At 42.4% G+C, this 26,179-nt stretch overlaps 1 protein-coding gene across 2 annotated transcripts; it reads right to left on the bottom strand.

Annotated features, from left to right (window-relative positions):
• Nucleotides 1–1,395: 1,395 nt before the first annotated feature.
• Nucleotides 1,396–9,793, bottom strand: rcn1 (reticulocalbin 1, EF-hand calcium binding domain). Of its 2 annotated transcripts, XM_080785410.1 has the most exons (7): nucleotides 9,251–9,793; nucleotides 7,917–8,110; nucleotides 7,654–7,832; nucleotides 5,916–5,976; nucleotides 3,402–3,601; nucleotides 2,386–2,513; nucleotides 1,396–2,254 (listed from the first exon to the last, which is right to left on the bottom strand). In XM_080785410.1, the coding sequence occupies exons 1-6, from the start codon at nucleotides 9,508–9,510 to the stop codon at nucleotides 2,406–2,408; spliced, it is 1,002 nt and encodes a 333-aa protein (XP_080641536.1). In that variant the 5' UTR covers nucleotides 9,511–9,793; the 3' UTR covers nucleotides 1,396–2,254; nucleotides 2,386–2,405. The 2 variants fall into 2 exon arrangements, with proteins under 2 accessions (XP_080641536.1, XP_080641535.1); XM_080785409.1 differs by having other exon boundaries at nucleotides 1,396–2,513.
• Between the last annotated feature and the right edge of the window lie 16,386 nt (nucleotides 9,794–26,179).

The following is a 26,179-nucleotide window of genomic DNA, read 5'->3' as shown; positions in this document are numbered from 1 at the left end:
CAGGACCCAAGAGGAACCAGAACTTCAAATACATAATTCTCATAACACCACATAACACCTCTACTTTGACATTTCCTCAGCATCGGGGCTTTTTTTTATCAGACATGCAAAGATGAATGTGTAAGGGAAACTCTATTCATGTATGACACCATGCAAGTGGGGCCCGCAAATTGTTTACTCGTTTCTGTAATTCTGTATGGATTGCGTGTCAGCCAGCCTTGCTCATTATGAAAAGAAATAGCAAGAATTCCTTTTCAGCACCAAACCTATTCAGTGAACAGCCCTATGGACATTTCTGTCTTCCATAACATAGTCCTTGACTGAGAGTAGATGTGACCTACTAGCCATGTTGAACTGCTTGAAGAAGGTCCTACATTACAAACATCATCACAGCCCACACACACACACACACATACATCCACTGTCCCTTGTTCCTAATGAGCTTTATCGTGTTGGTCCCGCTTGACTTGTCTTGCTAACTGGCACACATATATCCACATGTTCCACATGAGCAGGCCGAGGAGACAGGATGACTGGCTAGGACGCTTTCTCAGTTACACGAGTGTTTTACTGCAACAGCCAGGAGCAACAGCAAGTCAGCTAAACCCGATCTCTATTGTGTGTATGTGTCCGTGCCGCAATTAGTCACTAAACAGTGTTAACAGTGTCCCCATATTCCGTAGTTGTTAATGCTCATCGAGTCAAAATCTTAAATAGACAAATCTACAAACATCAGGGTATCCCCAATCAACACTGTCTGGCAGTTGGCTTTTCTATGCCCTTGTCTGCATGATCTGCAGCTTTATGGAAGCACACATTTGTGTACAGTACACACATGTAGACACAGCACAAGTTAGGCCTTGTTCAGTTAAGCTCATGATTCAAAATGGAACCAAATGGCAAGTGAGGTCAGTGAGAAAAAAAAAAAGTGTGAGAATTTGGAAGAGTAAGGAACAGAGATACGGGCTAAATTTGAAGGGCGTAAAAGTGAATGGGCTCTTAGTTTGAAATTGAATCACTGGGATTCTGTCCCCATGAATGAAGACTAGTCTAGTTCCCATGTACTGTATAGACGGAGGGAGATAATATGTGGAACACATCTCTGAAACAAGCTGAGAAGTGAGAAATAAATGCAGGATTTGCAATAAATGTTTGCTAAACTAATACTGCATATATGCATGTTAATTCATGTAAAATAGGCAGCTGCTTAGTAGTGTACTGTACCTGCAAATTGTAAAAGATATATAGAAGTTCATTGCTTGAGTACAGTTGGAAAATATCTCTAAAAACTTTTGTGGGATTCTCTGTAATTTCACAGAGATGATAGTTTTTAAGAGCAAAGTAAAAATGCCAGGCATTTAAAAAGAAAGACACACACACAAGTGTAATTTCAAAATTGTGTTTCAATATTCAAATGTAAACTAACTGTAAATACAATGACAAGTACACGTTTTTGTAATTTAAGCCAATATGCCACTTCCAAAGCTCATTCATCCCTTAGATCATTTAGATGGGTACAGGAGGGCAAAACCCAATTGTAAAACAGTAAAAAGGCTCAACAACAAATTAACATTGAAAGTCTACCAATAAATACACAAAAACCTAAACCAAACAAATAAGGCGATAATCTTTCACAGGCTATACTGAAGGATCAATACGTGCAGAACCAGACACATTTGTAACAGTTCTTAAAACATTTAACCAGGAGTATCTCAACATGAAAAGCAATGAAATGATTTGGCAGGAAAGTGTAAACAAAAAAAAACACAATTTGTGTCTGCAGTACAAACATTTAATGAAGACAATATATTAGATGAAAGGCAGCATTTCTAATGTTTGCATTTTACCAGTCTTCATTTGACGACTGTATCACTCCCAGACTCACTAAATAAATAAATCAATCACAAAGTGTTCCGATCTGTGCTTTCACATTTAGCTTCACCATAAAAAAATACATGTTCCTGCTGCCCATCAACCTTACATTCTTGCTTGTAATAATATATATATAAGGTTCAACTATCTTCTACACATATCTATGAGGCAGCTAAGCCCAGCAATATGGCTGGAAGGCACCATCGATGGTCTTTAAAACAACTCCTCTGAGTCTGGTTTTATTCCTGAATGTCAGAAACAGAACCAGGCAAATATACAGTATATATCCTAAGATGGAACCTTAGTGTCAGTGGTAAGACCAGTCCTCCTCCCTCCTGGTGTCAGTTACAAGGTGTCTTTTTCTCCAAGCTTCTCTGTCCAACTACATTGAGGAAAGGACGGAATGGATTAAGAGGCGTTTGCAGTGGTGGCAGGGGGCCAGAAGAGTCTGGGATTTTGTCTTTGGAGACGCAGCTTTTTTTTAAATAACCCTCATCTCTCACGCATACACACCACGCACACTGGTTGCGAGCTCAGAGCTCATCGTGGTTCCTGGTAAGGTCCTCTCCATAGTTGGTAGCCTGACTTCCCACAAACATGTTCCAGTTCTCCAAGATCTCTTGCTTGCTAAGCATCTGATCCTGAAAAGACAGACAGACACACTGGATCAGTAAACTTGAGAAGACAGAGAATATTAGTTAAAAAAATGTAAGGGTTAAATAGCTCTATATTGACGATATTCAGACCGTGGCCATCTTTCCAGCAAGGTGCTGTAGGTGCAACTTCCCATGGATAGCCCATTCATCCAAACAGAAAAGTCCTATCTGATTGTATTAATGGGTTAATGCTAGGGTTGTCGTAATCACGTCATTTTCAATGATCAGATTCGGAGCTAAAAAACATGATCAGAACATCCCTAGTTAACCTGACGCTGCCAGATCCAAGAAGCTTGCTACACAAGTTTGTTTCACAGCTTATTGGGATCTGGGATCTCGGGAGGCAATTCGATGACGGGGCTGTTTATTTTTTGCAAGATACTTGGTAGAAGATTGGATGGGACCGTCTGTCTATCACCGTGTGGGCGTGCAAACACAACCAATCATATTGACGTGTCTATATAGCTTCACATCCGGTTTCGCACATATCCCGCCCTTAGCTCACGCTGATTGGTTCGGTACAGGAGCTGTTCGGTGTTAGCTCAACTCCCTGAGAGATCCCAGATGGTTACGGTGTTGGGGAACATGGTTACCCAATACCTCCCCCAGCTGGCAAAGTCAGGTTAATCCCTAGTATCAATATCATGATATTAGACTGGATATTGTCTGTGATTTTGGATATTGTACTATTGTGATATGGCATAAGAGTATTCTATATATCAGATCAGGGGGGGGGGGGGAAATCGGCAGATACTCAAAATAAAATAATCGGAATCCGATAGAAAAACGTGTTCGGGACATCCAGGACACAGTTACAGTATTATTCATATATAAAAAGATGCCATAAGTCCATAAAAACAGACATATTTGTACCTTGTCCTGGTCCGACTCGTACACTAGATGTCTGGCCTCGGCCTGGGCATGGTCGTAGTCCTGAGGTAGAATCCACTGGCGGATCTCCTCTTGATCCATCTTCCCGTCCTTGTTCAAGTCCCGGAAGTCTGAAAACTGGTCCCTCTCAGTCTTGACCCAGTCTGGCTCTGGACCGCCGTCCTCGTGGGAGAACATGTCAGCTGAAACCACAGAGGAATAGAACATTGGAGGAAGCAGGGTTACATAGTGAAATAAATAAATAAACAAACCTTTAAAAACAAAACAAAAAAAAACTTGAAAACCTGCATTAAAACATTACCAAAAAAGAATGAAATATTCCAAGCTATAACCTTGGAAGAGACCCAATAGACATAACTATTCAGCATGTGGCACACAAAAAGCCATGCATGCGTACAGCCGTGATGATCACTGCTTATGTCTTGTAATCAGGGGATGCAGAGTAGAGATGACCAGACGCACCAGAAAGAGATTAAACAAAGTTCTGTGGGTCAGAAAAGACACAACCATGCAGCACCACTCTATCTGGACTGGGGAATGGAGTGAGTGGGTTTATGTCACGTGCAGGCTCACAGAAGTTTCCCAGAGCTTCCAACAAGCACGGCTTTGATTCTGTAATTAGGACACGAAAGAACACGGGGCAGAATCTATTTCTCTGGGATGTGGGGGGGAAAGTGCTGAAAAACCAGGGAACTACAGTGAGGGTTCTTGTTGTTTGCCTCACAATACTTCAGAATCTTGAATAATCTGAAGGGAGAATGGCTGTGATTTTTGTATTTTTTCCAGTTTTTCACGCGTTTATGAGGTGACAGTACTTCATTAGACCCCTTGGTGTGGTTGTTTTATGTGCAATAATGTCTTCCTTTTGTATTTAGGGTTTCTTCCTGAAACCTTGACAGTCAAACGTGCCAATGAAAAAAAACAACAGTGATATAGTGACATCACAATATCATCTCCTCCACTAACCCCTCCACCTTTATCATACAGCTGTGAGTGCGGCTTCAGTTCAGGTGAATCAACACCCATCACTACCCACGAAGCAAACCAGGCATACTTAATGAACTGGTGGAAGTGTCCACATAAAAACAACATTTTAACAAATAATGTACACTTTATTGAAAAAAATCTTCCTCCGTAAACAATAATACCTGATGATCATGTTTTAGGGTGGAAACTAATCACGGCACCCCATCTTTAAGCACCTGTCCTGTTTGATTGATTGACTTTTCCATACAGTTTAACAGTTTGCAGAATGGGTACAGTTCAAGGAAAGTACAGGTCAATACAAAATCCGCTAAGAGGATAAAGCCCTAAGACTTGTAAAGGTCATGCATTTTCAATTAATCAAAACATTTTATTAAAAGACATACAAATATACAGTACACTGTACGGTATAAAAAGAAAGAGGTGGGGGGATTTTTTTTACAGGGGCCAGTTTCGAATTGCAGACACCTGCAAGTTCTCATTGAGAGCGGTTTTGAAGGAGTCTTAGGGATTCGCATTTCATAACGGCTGTTTGTAGGGCGTTCCACATTTTAGTGACATAGGAGCGAAATTAATTTAACCCCTTGTTTGAGCTGAATCTGGCTTGAATGTGGCTTGTGGAACTTAACACTGCACTGTTGTTATAGGCCAATAGACCTTTCGGTAAGCCCCCTCCCGTTACTGTTGCTAAGTAGGACACTGCTCCTACACTGAGGACTGTGTTACTGAAGAGGAATAGAAGTATTAACATCAAGAACATCCATACTATAATAATGCCATGGTGAAACGTTGCTGTTAGGCGTCCTGTAACAGTGCTTCATAGGTACCCAGAATGTTTGGGGCATTTTCTTTTATTAGTTTTCCCGTGGGTGCGCACATGCACATGTCAGTGTTTACAATGTGGAGGTGGAGGAGGCGGCGGTCACTAGTTTACAGCTGAAAGATGTGCCAAACAAAATTGATGATTTTCTGATTTTCTGCTACAAAGCACACCTACAGTGCTGTAGGTGTGCCTACAGTGCTGTAGGTGTGCTTGGACGACTGATTTAACCATTGTTTAGTAAAAGTTGACGGTAATAGTATGATTTAGTAGCAGGGAGGGTGAATGAGTGAGACAGTTTGTCTCTGTTAGCATTAGCCTCGGATAAGACAGTGAGTGTCACAGTATTGTATCAAGAAAATGCCCCAAATGTTCTGGGTACCTATGAAGCACTGTTGCAAGATGCTCATCAGCAACGTTTCACCATGGCGTTATTATAGTATGGATGTTCTTGATGTTAATACTTCTATTCCTCTTCAGAAAAACGGCAACATAACACGGTCCTCAGTGTAGGAGCAGCAAGAGTGTCCTACTTAGCAACAGTAATGGGGTAGGGGCGGGTGGCGCTTACCGAAAGGCCTATTGTGCCTGGTATACCTCCCACAAACTAGAGCCCTCAAAATCAAATGAACACTCTGGATTTTGTTGTATAGTTATTAAATGTAGATGAGCCTTACAGATAAACGACTTACCAATATACTCATCCTCGTCCACATGTCCATCACCATTCTTATCAATATCCTCCAAGGTTTCCTGCACACAAATAGGAAGTATTGATATCATAAAATGTGGATGCAAGGGTCAACAGCAGTCTAACCTTCAATGACAGTAATGAAATAGAAACTCTGGGCTCCAGGAGCCTCCAGACTATGAGTCTTCATACCGCTGGACTTTGGAGCCATCAGATTATGTGGAATTTAATTGATTTCTAGCTTAAAGGATTGTTCATGTAGTAGCAGCCGAACTAACTGTCTTGGAACATTTTAGACATTTTGTCTATTATATTGGTAAAGACTACCTTTGTTTTAGTCAGACTGACATCACAATTAATCACTGAAGATGCCACTACTCGAGCATGACTTTGGTAACACTCAAAATATTTTTTAAATTAACTATTAATAATTAACTCTGTCAAATGGGTCATCATTCTTTTATGGACACCGAGACAGTGCATTACGAAATTGAAGTCTTAAGTGGAATAGTCAGACTATCCCTCTAGATAATAATTTGCAGGCAGAGTTAAAGATTCTTCATTATATTCATCATACTTCTACATTTTAGGCATTCAGCAGATGCTCTTATCCAGAGCGAGATAAGAGTAAGCATGAACCCTGGTAAACAAACGACAGTGTAAATAGCCACATAAGTAGGTGCAAAGAGAACCATGTAGTGCCATCAGAGACACAGATTACAATCACCCACAGAGATTTTGAAAACATGACTAATGACAAAAAGGTCCATATCTGCTGGGCGAAGTACAAAGATTGTGTGTATTCCTGCACTATCTGCATCGAGTGATCTTGGTACATAGAAAGTGATTTATTGAAGACTCCGACTTTCAAATGTACATACATTTTGTTTTGGTTGTATTGCTGTATTGTGCCTTGGCAATGTAAACGTATGTTTTCTCATGCCAATAAAGCCCTTTGAATTGAATTGAATAGTGCCTCAAAGAACTAGCATACAGGTAAACATCAAGCATCTAAACTACATGCTATGCTAAATAACATTCTAAATTTTGTGGTCAAGGAAAACAATCTAGTCTAGATAACACATAAAAATGTACCATGAGCAATTAGTATAACCAGCATTAATCTAAAGCAAGGGGACAAGAAGGGACACGGGGAGTGAGGAGGAGTCTGAAGAGGTGAGTTTTCAGACGGTGCTGGAAAATGAGGAGTGAGTGTGCAGTTCTGACTGCCAAGAGGGAGTGTGTTCCCCCAAAGGTCCAGGACTGTCATGTAGAGTATTTGCCAGGGTGATTTCTAAATCAAAATGTGTAAGTTCTTATGCTCTCTAGTAACTTATGCCCCAATTCCATCTCGCCCAGCTTTTTTCCGCCGACCTCACGCCGACTGCTCTGTGCGGCAGTTATATTCTTTATTTTGTTTTACTGAGAATAAGGTTAGAAATAAGTTTAGGGTTAGGCATAGTTTTACTGGGGTTAAGTTTAGGAATGGGGTTAGGTTTAGGCATAGTTTTACTGAGGTTAAGGTTATGAATAACATATAATAATAGGTTAGGGTAACCGTTTAAGCATCATTTACTTAGATTACTTCATGAATACCAGGCCGCACTGTTCCGCCGGCTGTACGCCCGGGGCGAGTTGGTAAAGGGGCGAGTTGTTTTGTATTCCAGCCTGATATGCACCCTCTGGTTTAACTGTCTAATCACACATCATGTTCCTATGGCAGTGTGGAGAGGACGTACCAAAATCACGATATCTTTCATGTGGTCAAACTCCTCGGGGTGGAGGAATGCTGTGAACTCCTCTCTGTCGGCAAACAGATCCCTGTTCAGGTCTGCCGTCTTGAAACGCCGCTCGTCGCGAGGGAGCATCTTCTTGAAGCTGAACTGGTCGGTCGCATCGTCAAACTCATCTGGATTGGCTGCCAAGATGGAAAGAGAAATCAGTGATCCCAGAACACTAATAGTAAACTCAAAATGTGTTGAATAGAGAACTTGATTCTTACAAAGGTAGTAGCCATAGGTGGCTTGCTTGTACTCATCCCACGAGATGTGGTTGTCTTTGTTCAGGTCATAATCGGTCCACACCTTGGCTACATTCTCATATACATAACGCTTCTGAACCCTTTTTATCCAAGCCTTCAGTTCAATGGCGGTGATGTGACCGTCGGCATCACCGTCTATCCGGTCCACAATCTTACTGTGTGAGGTAAAGAGAACGCACATGCAGCAACATTAAATTATCATTTCTTTAAATACAGATAGATATAATCCAAATACAGATGTCATGGCCTATAATATATTCTGACACCCAGCCAGCAGTGAGAGAGCACCTGTGAAGTGGGCACTGGGCAATACAGGCACTCAACCATAACTCAATGAAGTGACAGGATAAGTACTGTCAAAATAGGTTTTTCATGGGCAAAGTTTGGCTGTAAAGAGGTCTGAGTTGTCTGAAAACGCCACACTTGGAAAGTCTCAGGCCATTAATTCTACAAAAGGCAAACAAGTGTATGCTCTCTCTCAGTTGCCACGTTGTGATGTTGCATACATACTTAGAATAGATCCTCCCTCTTATGGATCATGACAGGAAAGGGAATTCTGTGGCAAGTAAAGCGCCAACACAACACGGACTACGCCCATTCAGCCAACTGAACTCGTGTGTTGCATGATGCCAAGTGGTCTCAGAGTTGTAGTAGCCAACATGGTAGCCGAGTAGCTCTGGTCCATAGCCTTACTGCTTTGATTCTGCCCTGCATGGCAAAATCAAAGCAGTAAGGCTATGGGCCAGAGCTATAGTAGCTGAGCTACTTCATAGTTTCCATGTACAGACCCGTACAATACATTACAGTATGTGATGATAGCTAGCACTGCAGCTGTATGCTTTGACTTGACTGCAACTTTGACACCATTCAAAATGTTAATGTGCCATCTATAATTAAGAGCTAGGCATTAGGCAATTATAACCATTGGAATGTGTGCGAATATCACCGACGACTCTAATTACTTCCTTTAGAAATGTTAGATAATGCTCCGTTATTTCATTAAGATTTTCTAACATGCAATGTTTCTCAAGTTAGTACCACTTGTTGAAATGTTAATGGACCGAATCTAGATATCTACACGCAGCAGTTTTACAGAAAGAAACATTAACTACACACATGTCCTCGGCCCAATATAGCCCTAATTGGCTTTGAATGTCTTGACTTTGAAATGTCTGGCATTTATAATTCCTTGCATGCAGACATAGAGAAGATGCTCTGGTCCAAAACGATCATACAACAGCATGAAGAATTCTCTGATCCAGATGAGAGCTTTATAATCTGAGCCAATTCCTTACCCAAGCCTGTCCTTGCTCTCCTCGGGGGTGAGCTGATCGAATGTCTTGGACTCATCTTTGCCAAGAAAGGCCTCATGGTCGTACTGGTAGCTCCTATTGTCTTCGTGGGGTTGCTGCTGCTGCCTGCTCACTTCTGGATCGGGGATATGGTGGACCCTTTCCTTTCTTAACGTTGGCTTACCGTGCACTAGTGTTACGGCAATAACGGCACAAAGAAGCAGAGCGCACACCACGTACCTACTACACACATCCATCATCATCAGAGTGGAAATAAAGGTTGGGTTTGCCTGAGGTCAAGTCAGCTGTTTCTGAGCTTGATGATGGCACTACTACTATGGAACACACAGAATCTGTAAACTGCAAAAGTGCAGGTAGTTCGACCGTGGGTCCCTCCTCCACACTAATGTCTATCTCTGCCTTTACCAAAGGAGTGCAACACCGGCAGAGCATCCAGCAGCAAAAGCTCAGCACTGTCTGTGAGCATTTACGGTAGTTAGCCTACAACACTCCTAAGAACAACTTGTCAACTACACTGCAGCGGGTTTTCGGCAATATTGTGTGTGTGGTTTGCTGAGAATATTACGCAACCAAACATTGTTTTCACGCTGCCCCCTCACGCAGAGCCAATCACATTGCTGATTTCAGACAACACCCCGCCTCTTTTGTTGAGAGTACCTATGCCATTGGTCCATCCGCTGTCGGTAACACACGAGAGGACCTCCGGCGCCACGTTGCAAGATGAGTTGCAGACTATGGTTGCAGACAGTGCATGCTGCAGGCTGGAGCAGTGCCAGTCAGGGAGATGATGCCTGCGAAAATGAAATACTGTGACTGTGCACAAAATGCACACTGACACTACCAGAGTAAGATTTACTCTCGTAGATGTATTTTATCGATTCTGACATGTAAGAATAATAATAATCTAGTCTCTGTGTACGTCTGTACGTACGTCTGCAATCCACGTAACTAGAGAACTGTTAGCCCCACCGACTTCAACCACACCACCATGACCATCACAGGGAGTGCAGTGCCCGGTGTCGAGTCGGTCGGACCCACGGTTGTCCATAACCAACACAGAAGGCATCTGCATAATCTATATCTATCATAAAACACTGAATGAAACATCTGAATGAAATTATGCTCATTCAAGATCTGAAATCAATTATGCACTGGATGTTTAATTTCAACTATGCCCAGGCCATTTCACATTAATACCAGTAAGACGCCCTGAGGGCACGCATCTGCCGACAGACTGCTGGCGCTTTAGCATGGGGGGTCAGATCAACAAATGGAATGAATTCTGTACTGGCCTTATATGGAGCGTGTCTTGGGTTTGATGAGGTCAGATCAACATAAGGAATGTCAGAACAGGTCAGCTCCATATATGGAGATCTAAGGATGGCCGTGTCTTGAGTGTACAGGTTTGAGGAGGTCAGATCAACACATGGAATGTCAGAACAGTCAGCTCCACATATGGAGATCTCATCATCATAATATTTCGACCGCGATCATGGATTTTACAATGCCACGCCAGACTTCCCGGTCTTGCCACCCCAGTTCCTGCTTACTGATGCATGCTGTGTCCCTAGTGATGACATCAGGGAAAGACAGTTTTCTACCTCTGGTCTACTTTGAGGCAGGACTCCAGAGAAGAAGGGAAGATATAACCTCATTGTCAGCTCTAGTGGCCGGCAAACAGTGTTAGGCCTATCCTGAATTGGACTAGTGAAGAAGAAACACAGGGAAGGTTGCCGTATATTATTACTTCCAAGACATATTTTGCGCTCTCGTTAGAAGGCGGGTGTAAGTGCCATCCAACCGTTTCTCTAGTTTCTTTGAAAGTGTCCATGTCTCGTAGCCATAGAGTAGAATCGGCTCAACGGTTGTCCTAAATATTTTTACTTTTAACATCTTACTAAGCTGGGATGACCAGATCTTATGCATGTCATTGCAGGCTGACCAGGCCATACCCTTCCTAGTTTGAAAGTCCTTTTTGGAAGAAGATATATATTCAGTTTTCGTCTCGTTGAGATAAAGACCAACTCAGTTGGAGGCCTGCTCAAGAGACTGAAGGAGAGCCTGAGCGTATTCCAATGATTGACTGATAAGCACAATGTCATCAGCAAAGTCAGTGTCGGTTAGGTATTTAGACTCTGTAGACTAATGTAGGCGCTATGTTGCTGCTTGCCTATCGAGCCATGGCTCTTTAGCCGACTGGTATGTGCCTTTTGGGATACATAGGTCCCGGGTTCGCCTCCCAGGCCGAGGCCACATTGGTGGCAGCGGTGTGAATAGGTTCCTCTGTCGTTCCTCTGCGTTACAGACCTATTCCGGGTAGTCGACAGCACGTTACCTGCCTGGTTGTGGAGGTCCCTCTAGTCAGTCGAGCCTATAGCTCCTGGTTGTTGCAGGTGCAGGGGCGACTGTAGGCTATGCGCTGCTGCGTTGCATGCATGCTTGCTTATCGGGCCTGGCTCTTTAGCCGATTGGTAATGTACGCGCCATTTATTGGTCCTGGGTTCACCTCCCGGCCGAGCCTACACTAATATGGTGAATTCTGTAGCACATGTTTGGTGCCCTCTAATATATCTATGTGAAATTGCTGTTCTTCAAAGTTGTACTTTATTATTACATCTTGTGTACAGGTAGCCTACATGAGAGTAAAAATATATTTTTGTTTGGCTTCCTTACAGACAATGCAGCAGCATATATATAGCATATATTCAAAACAACATGAGCAAGCACAGTAAACAAAGGGATAGAATAAGAGTTCATGAAAGAGCATTTAAAAGAGTATAGAAAATAAAATAAAATAGTAACATATGTACATGTGCATGTTTTTCCTGTAGTAGCAGTAGGTAAACTTTATGTGAACAGCTTCACAGTAGGTTACGTTCCATAACACAATTTAGTTGCAAGGTTTTCCTTTGCCCGGTTTCGCTGTGCAGAAGCACCTCAATATATGTGATTAAAATTTGGGATTCATCTGATGATTTTTGGCATTTATTGCAAAATAGATCCCTCCCACAAACTGTACAAGCCAAGCAATATGGAATATCACAAATCTGTATGATGCATGTGACTTGGTGGTGCATGGTGTGTGAGGTTTGGACAAAAGGTTTATGCATTTTTGTCCTTTTGCCATGTCCTTTAATCTGTACTGCAATTGCTGTACCTTATCTGTATTATTGATTTGTATGGTTATCATTTGTAGGCTTAGTTGTTTCTTTGCTATTCTGATATTTATTGGTTCACAGTTAATTATTTATTTTCCTGCACCATTTGTTCAGCCCACCCTGGACTGGATACTTGACTATGCTCTACAAACGTTGTATGTTATCTTATTTGTCAGTAGATGTGAGGGGGGGGGGGTCATTTGACTACTCTGATTACCTTCATTGCAAAGAAAGCTTGTCAACCTGTATATCTCTGCTGCCGGGAGGAAACCTCATAACTCCAAAATGTTCATTTTTCAGGAAATGAGGGACAGACAGTAGGCTGACAGGAAATGGGGAGTGAGATGGGGGGGCCGTTGGGATCGGGAGTCGAACCCGCGGTACACTGCCAGACTGAATTACCAGCCAAGGTGCCTGGACCACTGAGCCATATGGCCCAGGCCTATATTTTTATAACAAAGCAATACTGCCTCATCAAAGTTGTGACCTTATATATTTTCAATTACTTCCATGAGAGGGGAGAGGTGGTGGAGTTAGTTGTTTTAGCAGATCCAATGGAGTTAAGAGGTTTTGTCCAAAGCCTACTTTGTTGTATATTCATTCCTGATGATTCCTGATGATGAAACGTTGATTCCTGATATCCTAATAAACTACTGGGAGCTTAAAGAACGGTGTGCGGACTTCCTACCTTCTTCCTTGGTTTGGACAAAACCTGTGGGAAGATTAGAACAAAATAAGTTTGAACAAAATGTAAAATGGCGGAATATCTAGTTACGTGGAAATTAGTCTCTCAAACCAGACGATACAGGACTAAAGCAAGCAGATGTCCCGACTACTCCTCACTTCCGTTTCGATATTGCTTGCTGCATATCAGTATATGGAATTAAAAAATATGTTTTAAAGATATTTTAAAAGATATTTTCAGGAACAGAAATGACAAACAGATGATAGTTTCTTTCTTATATCAGCTTTCGGGAGGTGTAGTACCAGACTGCATATTCTGAGATTGTGAAAATGAGATAATTAGTTTGCTGATAATTCAGCTCTTTAGCGTCTCATCATGATTATTATTGGTAGAAAGATTACAAAACATCCTTATCAGACAATACAATACGTTTTATTTTTCTGTCATCTTGGCAAAACAGAGTCAATACTCTTTAGGTCTAATGCTAAACTAAAGATATGGGTTCAGTGGACTTTAGAGTTATACAGCCTATAGAAGTTACTTACATACCGGTAGGCTGCAAATTAGACAAACTATCTAGCACTAAAAGTTATCTCAAAGGTCGATCAAAAAGTAAAATATCAATGCTAGAATATCCAATTGCCTAAAGTGCTCTTGAAATTATTAGTATGGGGACATAAACACCTGCAAACTTTGCAAGCCATCACAAATCTGTATGTGATGCATGACTCCAGAGATAATGTGGAACAATTTGTGAGTGTTGGATAAATCTGTAGGAGGAGGAGTAAAAAAAAATCATAGTTTTGAAGAAAATGCTAAATGGCAGACATTGGGCATGACATGGCCTATACTCTATGGGGAGTTGTGTCATGATCCAAGGTATGCCGGGAAAAATCAATTTTAGTGACCTGCTGTCCAAGAGATAAAGGCCAAATCTTGATTTGATCTTGATTCAGCTCTCCTAATGTCTTATCATGACATCTTTCCGATCGCAGGTGTATTTATACTGTGGTGATTGCACCAGGGATTCGCCGGGTGATAATGTAAGGCAGGTGAGTTTGATAAGGAGGGAGGAGTTGTTGATAATGAGGGAGGAGTGGTTAAGGTCAAGCAGAAGGAGGTCTCTTCTCCCTGCTTGTATAAATACAACTTCCCTTAGTGTGTGTGAACCCAAATAATATGTCCTAACACAAAAATGGACAATTATGATCGTTTGTGTAAACACAAACCTGTTCTGACATTCCATATGACCTCATCAAACCCCGTACACTACACACTCCATATATGGATTTAATTAATTTAATTTCAGAATTCATTACATATGTTGTCGACCTGACCTCCCATGCCAAAGTGCCAGCGCTCGCCCAGCAGTCTGCCATCATCCAGGCGGATGCGTGCCCTCAAAATGGCCTCAGGGCGTCATGCTGGTAGGATAAACTGCTAATGAATATTCTCTTTAGACTGTAGGCTGTATAGCATTACACGTTTGTAAAGGCAATACAAAACACACCAAGACAGAGAATGTACTGTATGTTTTAAGCCACAGCCACAGCACAGAATTATCCCCACAGTAAGTTGCCTATACTCTCTTTTTGTTGTTTATTGCATATACTTGCAAGCAGGCTTAAATAGCAGGTGATTTTGTTTCAAACATTTAGAAATGTCTCATTGTTTGAGACCAAGACAAGACCGCAACATAATTAGGCCAAAAGACAGAGAACTTGAACTGCAACAGTGCTGTGTGTGAGATAGAGGCAGTGTGAGAGAAGAGCAATCATATCTCAACTGAAGGGTCTATAAGAGTCCATTATCCAGATATACCTCATCTCAACATGCAGTAGCATTGGAGAGTCTGTACCCTGGAAACAACTTGCTGACACTGTCATGCCTAATCACCCTGGATGGCCGGGAAAAAAACATGCATTTTGTCATTAGCATAATAAGCCAGCACATGGCACTTTGCTGTTTTGCATAAACTGTACACCCCAGTTTATGATTATAAAATGACCCTGGGGCTAACTGGCCTTTTTATTCAATTAATGAATAGTTAATGTATTTAAATTAGCCCTGCCCAGTCAATTTGAATCAGTGTGTTGTGCGGAGATGAGGAAATATAAATATGTTTTCCCAGTGGGACACAAATCTCTTTATTATTACTGACTGTACATTTTTAGTTTGACGGTAAAGTTTGAGATATGTTAAAATTGCAGGCTAATTTGAGTTTTGAGACGCATCACATGATCAACTTGAATTTCAAGCTCACAAATTGAAATACTTTATCTGTCAATTATCACTTTTTTTCTTCACTTCTTCTTTAGCATAAGTAAAGTAGGCAAATTTAAATCCAGGTATGGAATTTAACATTTTGTTCCCTTTGGGTCAGTATAGTCCCACTTTGTGAAGTGTATACATGTATATTTGGGAAAAGGTACTTGGGACGTTATAGTAGAATTAATCCCATAGAATAGTAGCATGGATGAACAACTCTAGGCATTAAGAAAATAACTGGATTGTGGATGGGCCTTTCATCATGAATATTTCACAGAGGAAAGGGAAGAGAAGGGGAGGGGAGGGAGGGGGCCGCAGCTACAGGGATGTTCAGTTAACCATGTGATTACACACACTGCAGAAGGCATTTGGTTAATGTGATTATGAAAACCCTATGCTGGGAGACACAGGGCATTAGTGTCCAGGATTGTACAGTCCTGTTGTAGTAGCCTCTTCCTGCCATGTCCTGTTGTTATTTGCCCATCATTTAAAACTGTAACTTCTGATACATCCCTGGCATTTTTTTCTTTGCAAGGACCCCCAATTTGCATTTATTAGGTCCACTGTTAGAGTTACAGACCCGTAAGGGTCCATGCACTTAGCTCTGGTCCATAGCTCTAATGCCGTCGCACTTAGAGCTATGCGACTGTCGACTTCTGGTGCTCGCATAAATGCAGACCAGCCTCTCGTCTATAGTGTAAATATAAAGAACGTTTTACTATACTCACCAATACAAAGTTTTTCCTTAGTGGACGCACTCTGAACACCCCACCACACGTATAATTTTTTTTTTTTCCCAGAAAGGGATTTTTACTCCACTGCACCGTCTACCGATATTGCCAAGAGAAGATCTCATAGACAAGAATTTAAAGTTGAAGTTCTGGCCAGAAAATGCATTTTATACGTGTGGTGGGGTTTTTCCAAGGTTTTTCCTTGGCCTCTAGGGAGTGTGCATACAAAGTTTTACACAGATCCACGCAGTTAGAGGTAAAAACACTAATAGGCCAGTTATAGCGCCACCATGAGGCTGAGTTGAAAATGTTCAAGTGGCATTTCTTCCTCGGCCTAGTGGGAATGTGCGTGCACAATTTCACGGAAATCAGACGATGTGTTTGAAACTGAGCACTCCTGCGAACTTTGGAAGCCAATCTTATAGCCAATCAGGATGGAGTCTGAAAAATCTGAAAGACCCGTTTCGTTGAATGGCTCTATAGAGACTGTGTACCAATTTGCGTGATCTTTGAACAAAATCTGTAGGTGTACTGTCCAAAAAAAAATTGCACAAAGGTGCGCTACAAGAGGCCAATGTGAACACCTTGGGGCAGAGGTTCAGTTGTGGCATGAAGGGAGTGTGTGTGCAGAGTATGGCTGCGATCAAGTCAACTGTGCCGGAGATTAGCTGTCCACAGACGAACGGACACACAGACGGACGGACGGATGGAGTGCAAAACATACTCTCTCCCCATGCCTTCGGCCTGGTGGAGACAATGAACAAAGGAGACAACAAGGCAGTTTATTTGTTCCATAAGGCAAGATCACGTCAGTACTGAAAATGTTCTAGAAAGAGGTGAGATGAAGTCGCCGAGTGAGGAAGTGAAGCTGCGTAGATGGAGGATGATCATTGGACACATTACGGCAGGACCACAACAACGACTTCAACATATAGCATTGACATGTGGGCACCAGAAGGACAACGAAGAAAAGGAAGACCAATTTAAAAACCACCTGCAGGCATGAGAAAGAATTTATTTATTTCTCATGCCAAGCAGGATGGACATCATGGTCTGACGCGAGGACTGCAGCAGCTGAGCTGATGGTGAAAAGTGGATAAGGCCTTATGTGCCACAATGCTCAAAGTGGATAGCTAACAGCAGACTGTTATATCTGCTTGCTATTCCACCCGCCCCATTCCAGTGCCTAATTGTTTATCATCAATCACCATATGTATATATATTTCACTCTGCTCATATAAATATTTTACATATCTGACCTATTGTCGTTCTTTCTATCTCTATAATTATTCCCCTTCCTTAAGTTGGGAACTGTAAATAATGGATGCTTGCAATGATTTTCACCCACTTTACACCTGTAAACCTGTGACGTGACAATTAAGTTGAAGTTGATGAGAATAAGAATTTTAAGACCATTTTGTGGTCTTTTTGGCGTGAATTAACTTTTACTCGTTTTGAAATGTAACCTCATCCATCAGGGTGCATTGCATTTTACTGGTACTTGTTCCATAGTCCCATTGTGACTACAACGACAGTATATGTTTAATCACCTTTTCCACTTTTGTCGATTCAGCCATTATGTGTCTTACAAAGCCTAATCACTTTGGTCATATTGACGTAATTAGTCAAACATTTAACCTGCAAATAACAGGCTGACATTGTGCAACTCGATAGATTTGTAAATTTGATCTATACCAGCTCACACCACGTTGCAATGCCTCGTGAACTCATAGATGCTGTAGATCTTTTTGTTTTGTGGTAAAGAAACCCATGTGTTATCATGCTTGCCTCATTACATCTCACTGACAGATAGACGGAACCTACATTTTATTGTTTTTTCATCATCCTACACCAACACTATGGTCAAGTATTGTAGTGTCGAGAACTGCAACATAATGGACTTTTTCCTTGTTCCCCAGCCACGAAAAGGAACATACGGGTATTTCGGGGCGCCGACTTTTGTTTATACCAAGCTAACACGCTTGGTGCGAAGTAGTCAGCTGATATTTAAAATCTGAAAAGTGGATAAAACAACAGTTTAATGAAACTAACGACCAAAAACCCAGACTTTTGACGACTTCTGCTCTTGTTCCCATTGGTTTCAACTGACCGTTTAGCCCCAATTCAAAATGGCGCAGACTGAAACGTCACACGTGACACATGTGTAGGCAGAAGAGTGTATGTCCTCTTTTCTATGACTGATCTCGTTGATTTTTAGGCTCCCTCCTGGTTTGACTGAACAGACAATATGGAGTCCGTCACATTGTGATTACCCTCCACATTTCCCTCCCTCCCGTGTGCATTTTCATAGTTATAATAACTCACCGCCCCTACCATTCTAGATAGATTAATACACTTCTCATTGCTGCCGCGCAGGAGAAAAGAAACCTTTGCTCTGTTTAATGACAACTGTAAAGTGGAGGCAATCATGGGATGCCTCCCATGACATTTCCTCGTTCCTGTCCGCTCCACTTATCTCAGACAAATGGCCGTGCCAGGCCGCTATCGAGATGAAGCGTTTTCCCCGAGTCATTACGTCTGTCACCGGGGCCATTTCCATATTGAAAAATCTGAAACAATAAAGGACGCCTGGGCCTTTAATAACTGTGAAGGAATCATATTTGGAAAATTGCATTGAAGCAATAACCTTTTCTCCCTGTAATTAGATGACAGAGAGGTCCTGGTTTTAATTAAGTCAGCAATTTATAGTCCCACAGCCATACCTCAACATGCTGATTAGTATAGGAGGGATCACAGAACAGCGTTGCCTCAATTTGAGCAGATTTGATCTAGTAATTACTGTGTTATATGGCAAAGGCCGCAGAAAGTCTCGGACTCAGAACCCTGTCAATGTGGTGCTCCGTGGAGCATAGCCCAAACCATCGTTACTCAAGCTGCAAATATGTGGCAAGCAAGTGTCTGTCTGAATAGGTTCTCAATGGGGGACATCAACAGAGGACATAATGTTTGAGGAGGCATATTATATTGTGGCGGTGCCGGTGAAGATCTGTGCATGTGTGTGTGTGTGTGTGTGTGTGTGTGTATGTACTGTATAGGAAGGGGGCTGTGTGTGTGTGTGTGTGTGTGTGTGTGTGTGTGTGTGTGTGTGTGTGTGTGTGTGTGTGTGTGTGTGTGTGTGTGTGTGTGTGTGTGTGTGTGTGTGTGTGTGTGTGTGTGTGTGTGCGTGCGTGCGTGCGTGCGTGCGTGCGTGCGTGCGTGTGCTGCAGTATCATTTTACACAGATTTTTAATTTATTTTCCTGGTCATTGTTAACCATTAACATTTGCATGAAGGGGCAGAACAGTTAAGGTTGCTGTTTTAGTACTGTGTTAATAAACATGGCAATTTACTCTCAATTTATGTTCTGACAGCTCGTAATGAAGACCATGAAAAGAAGATTAGCTGTGGTTATTAGCGGTGGACTGTCTGGGGGCTGGAGTGCCATCTTGAGACTGTGGGGTCTGTGTTGCATGCGCTGCTGGCCCTCTCCAGCCTTTCTCAGCCCGAGAAAATGATTGGCATTAATGGTCTATAGTTTTAGGAAAGAGCGTTCATTTTTTTGTTCTGTGTTTTGGGGAGTGTGACATTCATCACATTATAGAGACGCACACCCAGAGCTGATCAACACAATTGCATATGTCAGCACCCATGACACAGCGTCAGTGACATCAAACAGATGCTTGATCTGTGCTGCTAATTTAATTGGTTTCCCTGGCTAACCACTATAGCCTGGCTTTGGCCATACTGATAACGGGCAGATTCACTTTACTTCCGACACTCTCGCTTCCTCCCCGTATCGGAGGAGTGAGTGATTCCACGCTACGTGTCTGGCCGACGCCAGGCTAGCTAAACACTGCAATGTCTTCAAGATGCTGTAAGAGACTGCATTGCATAATAACTTGGAGTGAAAAAGGATTTGTTTGTTTTTGGCTTGTATTTACAGACTCTTACATTTGTAGTATGTATGTTGGTGTGATTGTGGAGCGGGTACAGTTATGAACCACGTCCACTATGAACCGTATATATATCCACAGTCCATCCCTTGACTATATTGGATACATTATTATAGAGATTCCTGGAAAACAATACCTGCACAGTATAGACCTTGCAAACAAACAAACAGAAAAGAGGAATATATTCTTGACAGGAAACGTACTTGCACCTGGCTGGCCGAGATTAGAAGAGAGATTGCGCTTGTAGCTGTACAGGTTCAAGTATGTCCACGCATCATACAGATGTCTGATATTGGTTTTATTTTCCATGCGACTTTCAACTCCTCCAGTCACCAAGACACCCTGAAAACTACAATAAAGAAACAAAGACATTTTGTTCAGGTTTTGTTTTAGTCCATACACAAGGAAGCAGAGTCCTTAGTTAGTGAGAGTCCACACATGTGAGTCCAACTGTCAATAAAGTCTGCAGTTCCACATGCCACATTTACAGCAATATACAACACACCACAATCAAAAAGAACACATAATAAAGAATATATGTACCGTGTGCGCCTTTGAACCATGTGCAGATGAACTATAATTCTCTCTCTCTCTGACGTTCCCAAAACATCCAACTTCTCTCCAGGAACTCAGTTCAACCTCTGACCCTTACTGACAGGTGATGACGTCATGTGACTCCCTTCCAAAGGGTGCATTTTTACCTTGTAACCTTTTTTTTTTTAACATATTTATTGCCAATTGTAATTCTATTTATTCATGAAATTAACCCAAAATATGCATGAACATACTTAAGCAAAACCATACAATATTATTTATATTTATAGCTGAAAACCCTGTCTCTCGTTCTGGGACAGTTACAGCGCTGTTGCACTCTGCAGTGCAGGACCTCTCCCATGCAGTCGGAGACAAAATTACAGAGATATAATGGGAGAATGGGATTAATTAATCCCTGAGGACGTCTCAGATTGATGAAGGGGCTCCTTCTTAGACCCCTAGATCTTTCCTCAGCAAAGGTCACGCATTAACAGGGTAGGATATATTCCCCCTCTGAGGATTTTCACTCTTGTTCCCCCCTCAAAACATTTCATTTAATCTTCTCCTCAATCAGCCTGACCTGACCAGTACCATTATGTACTAATGCTAAATGCCATCCCTGGGCCTTGAATCATCAATAAATCTGTGACAAAGTGCTCCTCAAAGGCGACTGGCTCTGGTGCTAAATATCCACCACTGGCTAATCAACATTTGTGGGTTGAGGCAGGATGCTAAATGTTGTCTCTAGGCTGTGACTGCGTGTGACTGTGGCCTCTGATTTGTGGGTCATCATTTGGGTGACATTTTCCTCTGCATCTTTGTCAGCTGGCATTACAGTGCACCTTCCCTGCACTGTGGAGTGTTTGTGCAAACCACACACACACACACACACACACACACACACACACACACACACACACACACACACACACACACACACACACACACACACACACACACACACACACACACAGACACACACACACACACACACACCAATGCATGCATATGTTGTAATGTACACACACACTGTGCTCAGCCTATTTGCCACTGCTTCAGGGTGTCTGTTCTGTGGGAGCTGACTCTGTCCTTGCCACGAGAATGACATCAGATGGAAAGGGGCTTGTCCAGATCCCAACTAACTCTGTGTGTGTGTGTGTGTGTGTGTGTGTGTGTGTGTGTGTGTGTGTGTGTGTGTGTGTGTGTGTGTGTGTGTGTGTGTGTGTGTGTGTGTGTGTGCGTGCGTGTGCGTGCGTTCGTTCGTTCCCCAGGGAGCACCTACTTTCTGTGGTAGAGAGAAACCCAAGAGCGATGCTGTCTCTAGCTACTGCCACTCATGGCGGTATATATGCTTGAGGGGGACTGCATAGACAAAGAGCAGTCCAAGCCACGTCCTCATGGATGGTCAGATGCTCAGGTGGGAGCCGAGATCTTGACGGCCTTAACAACTTGAACCCACCCATGCCTAATGTGGGGGGAACATTTGCCAAAAATTTGCAAGAAGACATCAGATTGGTACATAGAACTTATTAGACATAAATTCTGGTATTGATACTGATACCAGCATTTTAGGCTGTGTTGGAGGCATCTCCGATACTGCTATGGCTATTCTGGAGATTGTGGATCAATTCTTATATCTTGGCAAGCTCTAGTTCACCAGGGCAGAAACACAGAATAATATCATGGAAGCCTAGACTCTAGAGTTTTCTAGAGCCTAGAGTTTATCTATCAAGCAGTATATTCTGTCCTCACTCATGGTGCTGAAAGCAAGACTATACATACAGCAGACAGACACTTCAAAGCTCTGGTACGATATATCCCAGGAAAAGCTATACAGAAGATCATCAGACCAGCTAGAATAGGTGAACAAAGATCAGCATTCTGGACCTGGAGTAAGGAAATTTACCAAGTATACTATACTGTATCTCCACAACAATGTCCCAACACCAGCAGCAATGGGCAGGCTACTGTATAACATCTGTATTCCAGAACCCTGTCCCCCAAAACAGGCCCTCTGTGGCAAACTTCTGGAGGGAAACGCACCCAGGGGAGAAACGAAAGCGGTACCAAGATAACCTCCTCATATCGGTTACACACGAAATGTTTGTACTTAATGCATATACATGTGTTATGGAGACTTGTCCTACCTTAATTTTCAAGTCGCCGGCTCAGAGACGGTGTAGTAGTTCAGACGCACATTCAAGGGTCCATTATTGTTTGCACACAGCGTTGTTTATAAAACAACAACGATCAGCTTCGCTGTGTGTATGTGTGTGTGTGTGTGTGTGTAAATAAATCAGTGTAAATGTAAGAGTTCAATATAACGTAACAAAACTATTCTCTTCTTATTTCTTCTTTCTATTGTGTTGTGGACTTGTTTATAATTATGTGGTCAAAAAACTGTTTTTTTTTAACGTCCTCACTCACACGTGTGCGTGTCCAAACATTTTCCCAACTGTCACACCCTCTCTCTCTTCCTTATCAAGAGGTTCCATCCTGCTGTGTGAGCTGTGGGCCTGTGGCAACTATTTCATAGCCCAAACAGCGGGGGGCAGCAACGAGTGTCCAAGCAAATCAATAAATAAGATAGAAATAACTAAATTGGCTCTAACAACATGCCATTTCATTTCTAAAACTGTTCATTTCCTCTGGATGCCATCTCAATGTGTCCTGCTATACCTCTCCGCGGCATGACATCTACAACATCTCCATGTAGCCGATAGCTGAGAACTGACACCCCACTTCCGCCACGCTGCATGCAGATAGAGGTGGTGTTGTGGTGGTTTTGGCTGCAGAGCGAGTCTCTCCCTCCCTGGGCTCTGCAGTGCAGCTCCTGTCCCTTCCTATCCCTGCAGCTGGAGCATCCAGAGCCAGATGCTCCGCAGCTCAGCCACCCTCTGTCCCGTCACCCCCCCCCCCCCCCCTCTCTCTCTCTCTGTCTCTCTCTCTCTGTCTCTCTCTCTCTCTTCCAGGAGGACGGTGCCCAGAGAGGAGGATGACAAACGCCTCTGCCTCCTCTTACTGACGCTTTTGGACGACCTGACTCCAGCCCCACACTGTTCCAACCGCCAGCACAAGATGTTGACTTAATGGAAGGGGGTTGGCCACCGACGGCTCCATATGCGTTCGTATTGGGAAAATATGGCATGGGTACAGGCTGCGGATCTGTGTAGTGTGTATTGAATAGGATTGGGTTCTTCCTCGTGTGTGTGTGTGTGTGTGTGTGTGTGTGTGTGTGTGTGTGTGTGTGTGTGCGTGCGTGCGTGCGTGCGTGCGTGCGTGCGTGCGTGCGTGCGTGCGTGCGTGCGTGCGTGCGTGCGTTTTCACCATGCCCAGACTGCCTGCATCCATCATGCCATGCCATTCTGGCAGGGAGTAAACTCTCAGACAGCTCCAGTAACACATGCACGCTCAGTTAAATTGCCTGTTAAATTGTCCTGGTCCGTCTCTATCTTAGGTGTAGATTATTTTTTAAACACTCCACTTAAAGCATGCACTCAAAGGCAGAAATTGTCAAGTAAATGCTTGATTTCCTCCACGTGGTCGGACAGAGAGTGATGGAGAGAAATAGAGAAACATTTAGTTGCAATACTGCAAGACACAAATAGGCCTATACTGCGATACAATATAATAACACAATGTATGCATGTGTACTGCCAACTATTGTGGATGCTTCAATTAACCCTAACCCAATCCAATTCATCTATATATTTTATTGTCATGTATTTATGAATGATTTTATAGTCATACTAGTCAAGGAAATAGCTTGACACAAAGGCAATGATGATGCCTCTTTGTCAACCTTTCACATTCTCAGTGAGGAAAATAAATAACATGTCTCCATGCAACCAGATGGGAAATCAATTAGAAGGACATTATGACAATGAATATGTATATGGGCCCTAATAGGTTTATGAACACGTGGCAGGTTAAAACTAACATGTTGCTCCCGACATGTGTGGCAGATTAAAACTATCCCGTGGCAGGTTAAAACTAACATGTGGCTCCCAACATGTGTGGCAGGTTAAAACTAACATGTGGCTCCCAACATGTGTGGCAGGTTAAAACTAACATGTGGCTCCCGACATGTGTGGCAGGTTAAAACTATCCTGTGGCAGGTTAAAACTAACATGTTGCTCCCAACATGTGTGGCAGGTTAAAACTATCCTGTGGCAGGTTAAAACTAACATGTTGCTCCCAACATGTGTGGCAGGTTAAAACTATCCTGTGGCAGGTTAAAACTAACATGTGGCTCCCAACATGTGTGGCAGGTTCAAACTAACCCATGGCAGGTTAAAACTAACCCATGGCAGGTTAAAACTAACATGTGGCTCCCAACATGTGTGGCAGGTTAAAACTATCCTGTGGCAGGTTAAAACTAACATGTTGCTCCCAACATGTGTGGCAGGTTAAAACTATCCCGTGGCAGGTTAAAACTAACATGTGGCTCCCAACATGTGTGGCAGGTTAAAACTAACCCATGGCAGGTTCAAACTAACATGTGGCTCCCAACATGTGTGGCAGGTTAAAACTAACATGTGGCAGGTTCAAACTAACATGTGGCTCCCAACATGCGTGACAGGTTAAAACTAACATGTTGCTCCCAACATGTGTGGCAGGTTAAAACTAACATGTGGCATGGGTTAAAACGAACCTGTGGCTCCCGACATGTGTGGCATGTTAAAACTAACCTGTGGCAGGTTAAAACGAACATGTGGCTCCCAACATGCATAGCAGGTTAAAACTAACCTGTGGCAGGTTAAAACTAACCCCTGGCCTAATAGGCTTAGGCATGCTCTTTATAGAATATAAGTCAAGATATGAGACCTATATTTTCCAATATTACCAAAATGAAGATTCATTGGTGATCACTGATCAGGAACAGTTGTTATAGACTACAGGCTATTTAGAAATTGTTGTGTGAAAGTATAGGCTATCCTTTTCGTAATTGAATAATTACATAATTTCATACTGACAGTGGCAATGAACTATAGCCGAGTCCTGCCAGACAGTAGTAGGCTATATGTCATAGCACTTTGAATGTCATTTTAGCTTATGATGTTAACCCAGCAACTTGAGTTATTATACTATAAGCAATTAAGCATCAAGCTTAGGCCTAACGATAATAACCTAAATTTCCCTAAAACATCAATAGGACGACATAAGTATAACCTATAGTCTGCAGAGACAACTAGAAACAAACATTACCATTTGTCCAGTAGGCTACTGTTTGTCTTTAATTATGAACGCGAATACATTTGTTTTAAGAGGTCATCTTTCGATATGGATTTGGCACATCGTGACATGAGCATATATAGGCTATAATAGGCATATAGCCTAATGAATTAGATGGTGTGGTTTTCAAAAGCTTTTCTATCTCTATCTGACGCTAGGGGGCACAAAAGATCTACAAGTGGCGATGACATGCAGGATACACGGTGAAGTGAAATATCCACACAGCACCACAGTGTTCGTTTAACCCGTTAATTTTTTACCATTTCAGAGTTCAATTATCAGTTATCACTCCGGACTCTATACAGTGTATCTATCTATGAATGCACCAAGTCTTTGTAGCCTATACG

The sequence above is a fragment of the Protomyctophum bolini genome (genome assembly GCF_963924005.1).
Source record: "Protomyctophum bolini genome assembly, chromosome: 1".
Lineage (NCBI taxonomy): Eukaryota > Metazoa > Chordata > Actinopteri > Myctophiformes > Myctophidae > Protomyctophum > Protomyctophum bolini.
Note: the sequence above shows the minus strand (reverse complement) of the source record. Positions and strands in the feature narration are given on the sequence as shown.

Excerpts from the sequence above, each read along its gene's own strand:
- rcn1 (XM_080785409.1), bottom strand. The coding sequence starts at position 9,510 with ATGATGATGGATGTGTGTAGTAGGTACGTGGTGTGCGCTCTGCTTCTT. Across the intron at positions 5,977-7,653 it reads TGAAAGATATCGTGATTTTG|GAAACCTTGGAGGATATTGA; the intron begins GTACGTCCTCTC and ends ATTTGTGTGCAG. Across the intron at positions 2,514-3,401 it reads ACGAGTCGGACCAGGACAAG|GATCAGATGCTTAGCAAGCA; the intron begins GTACAAATATGT and ends CTGTCTTTTCAG.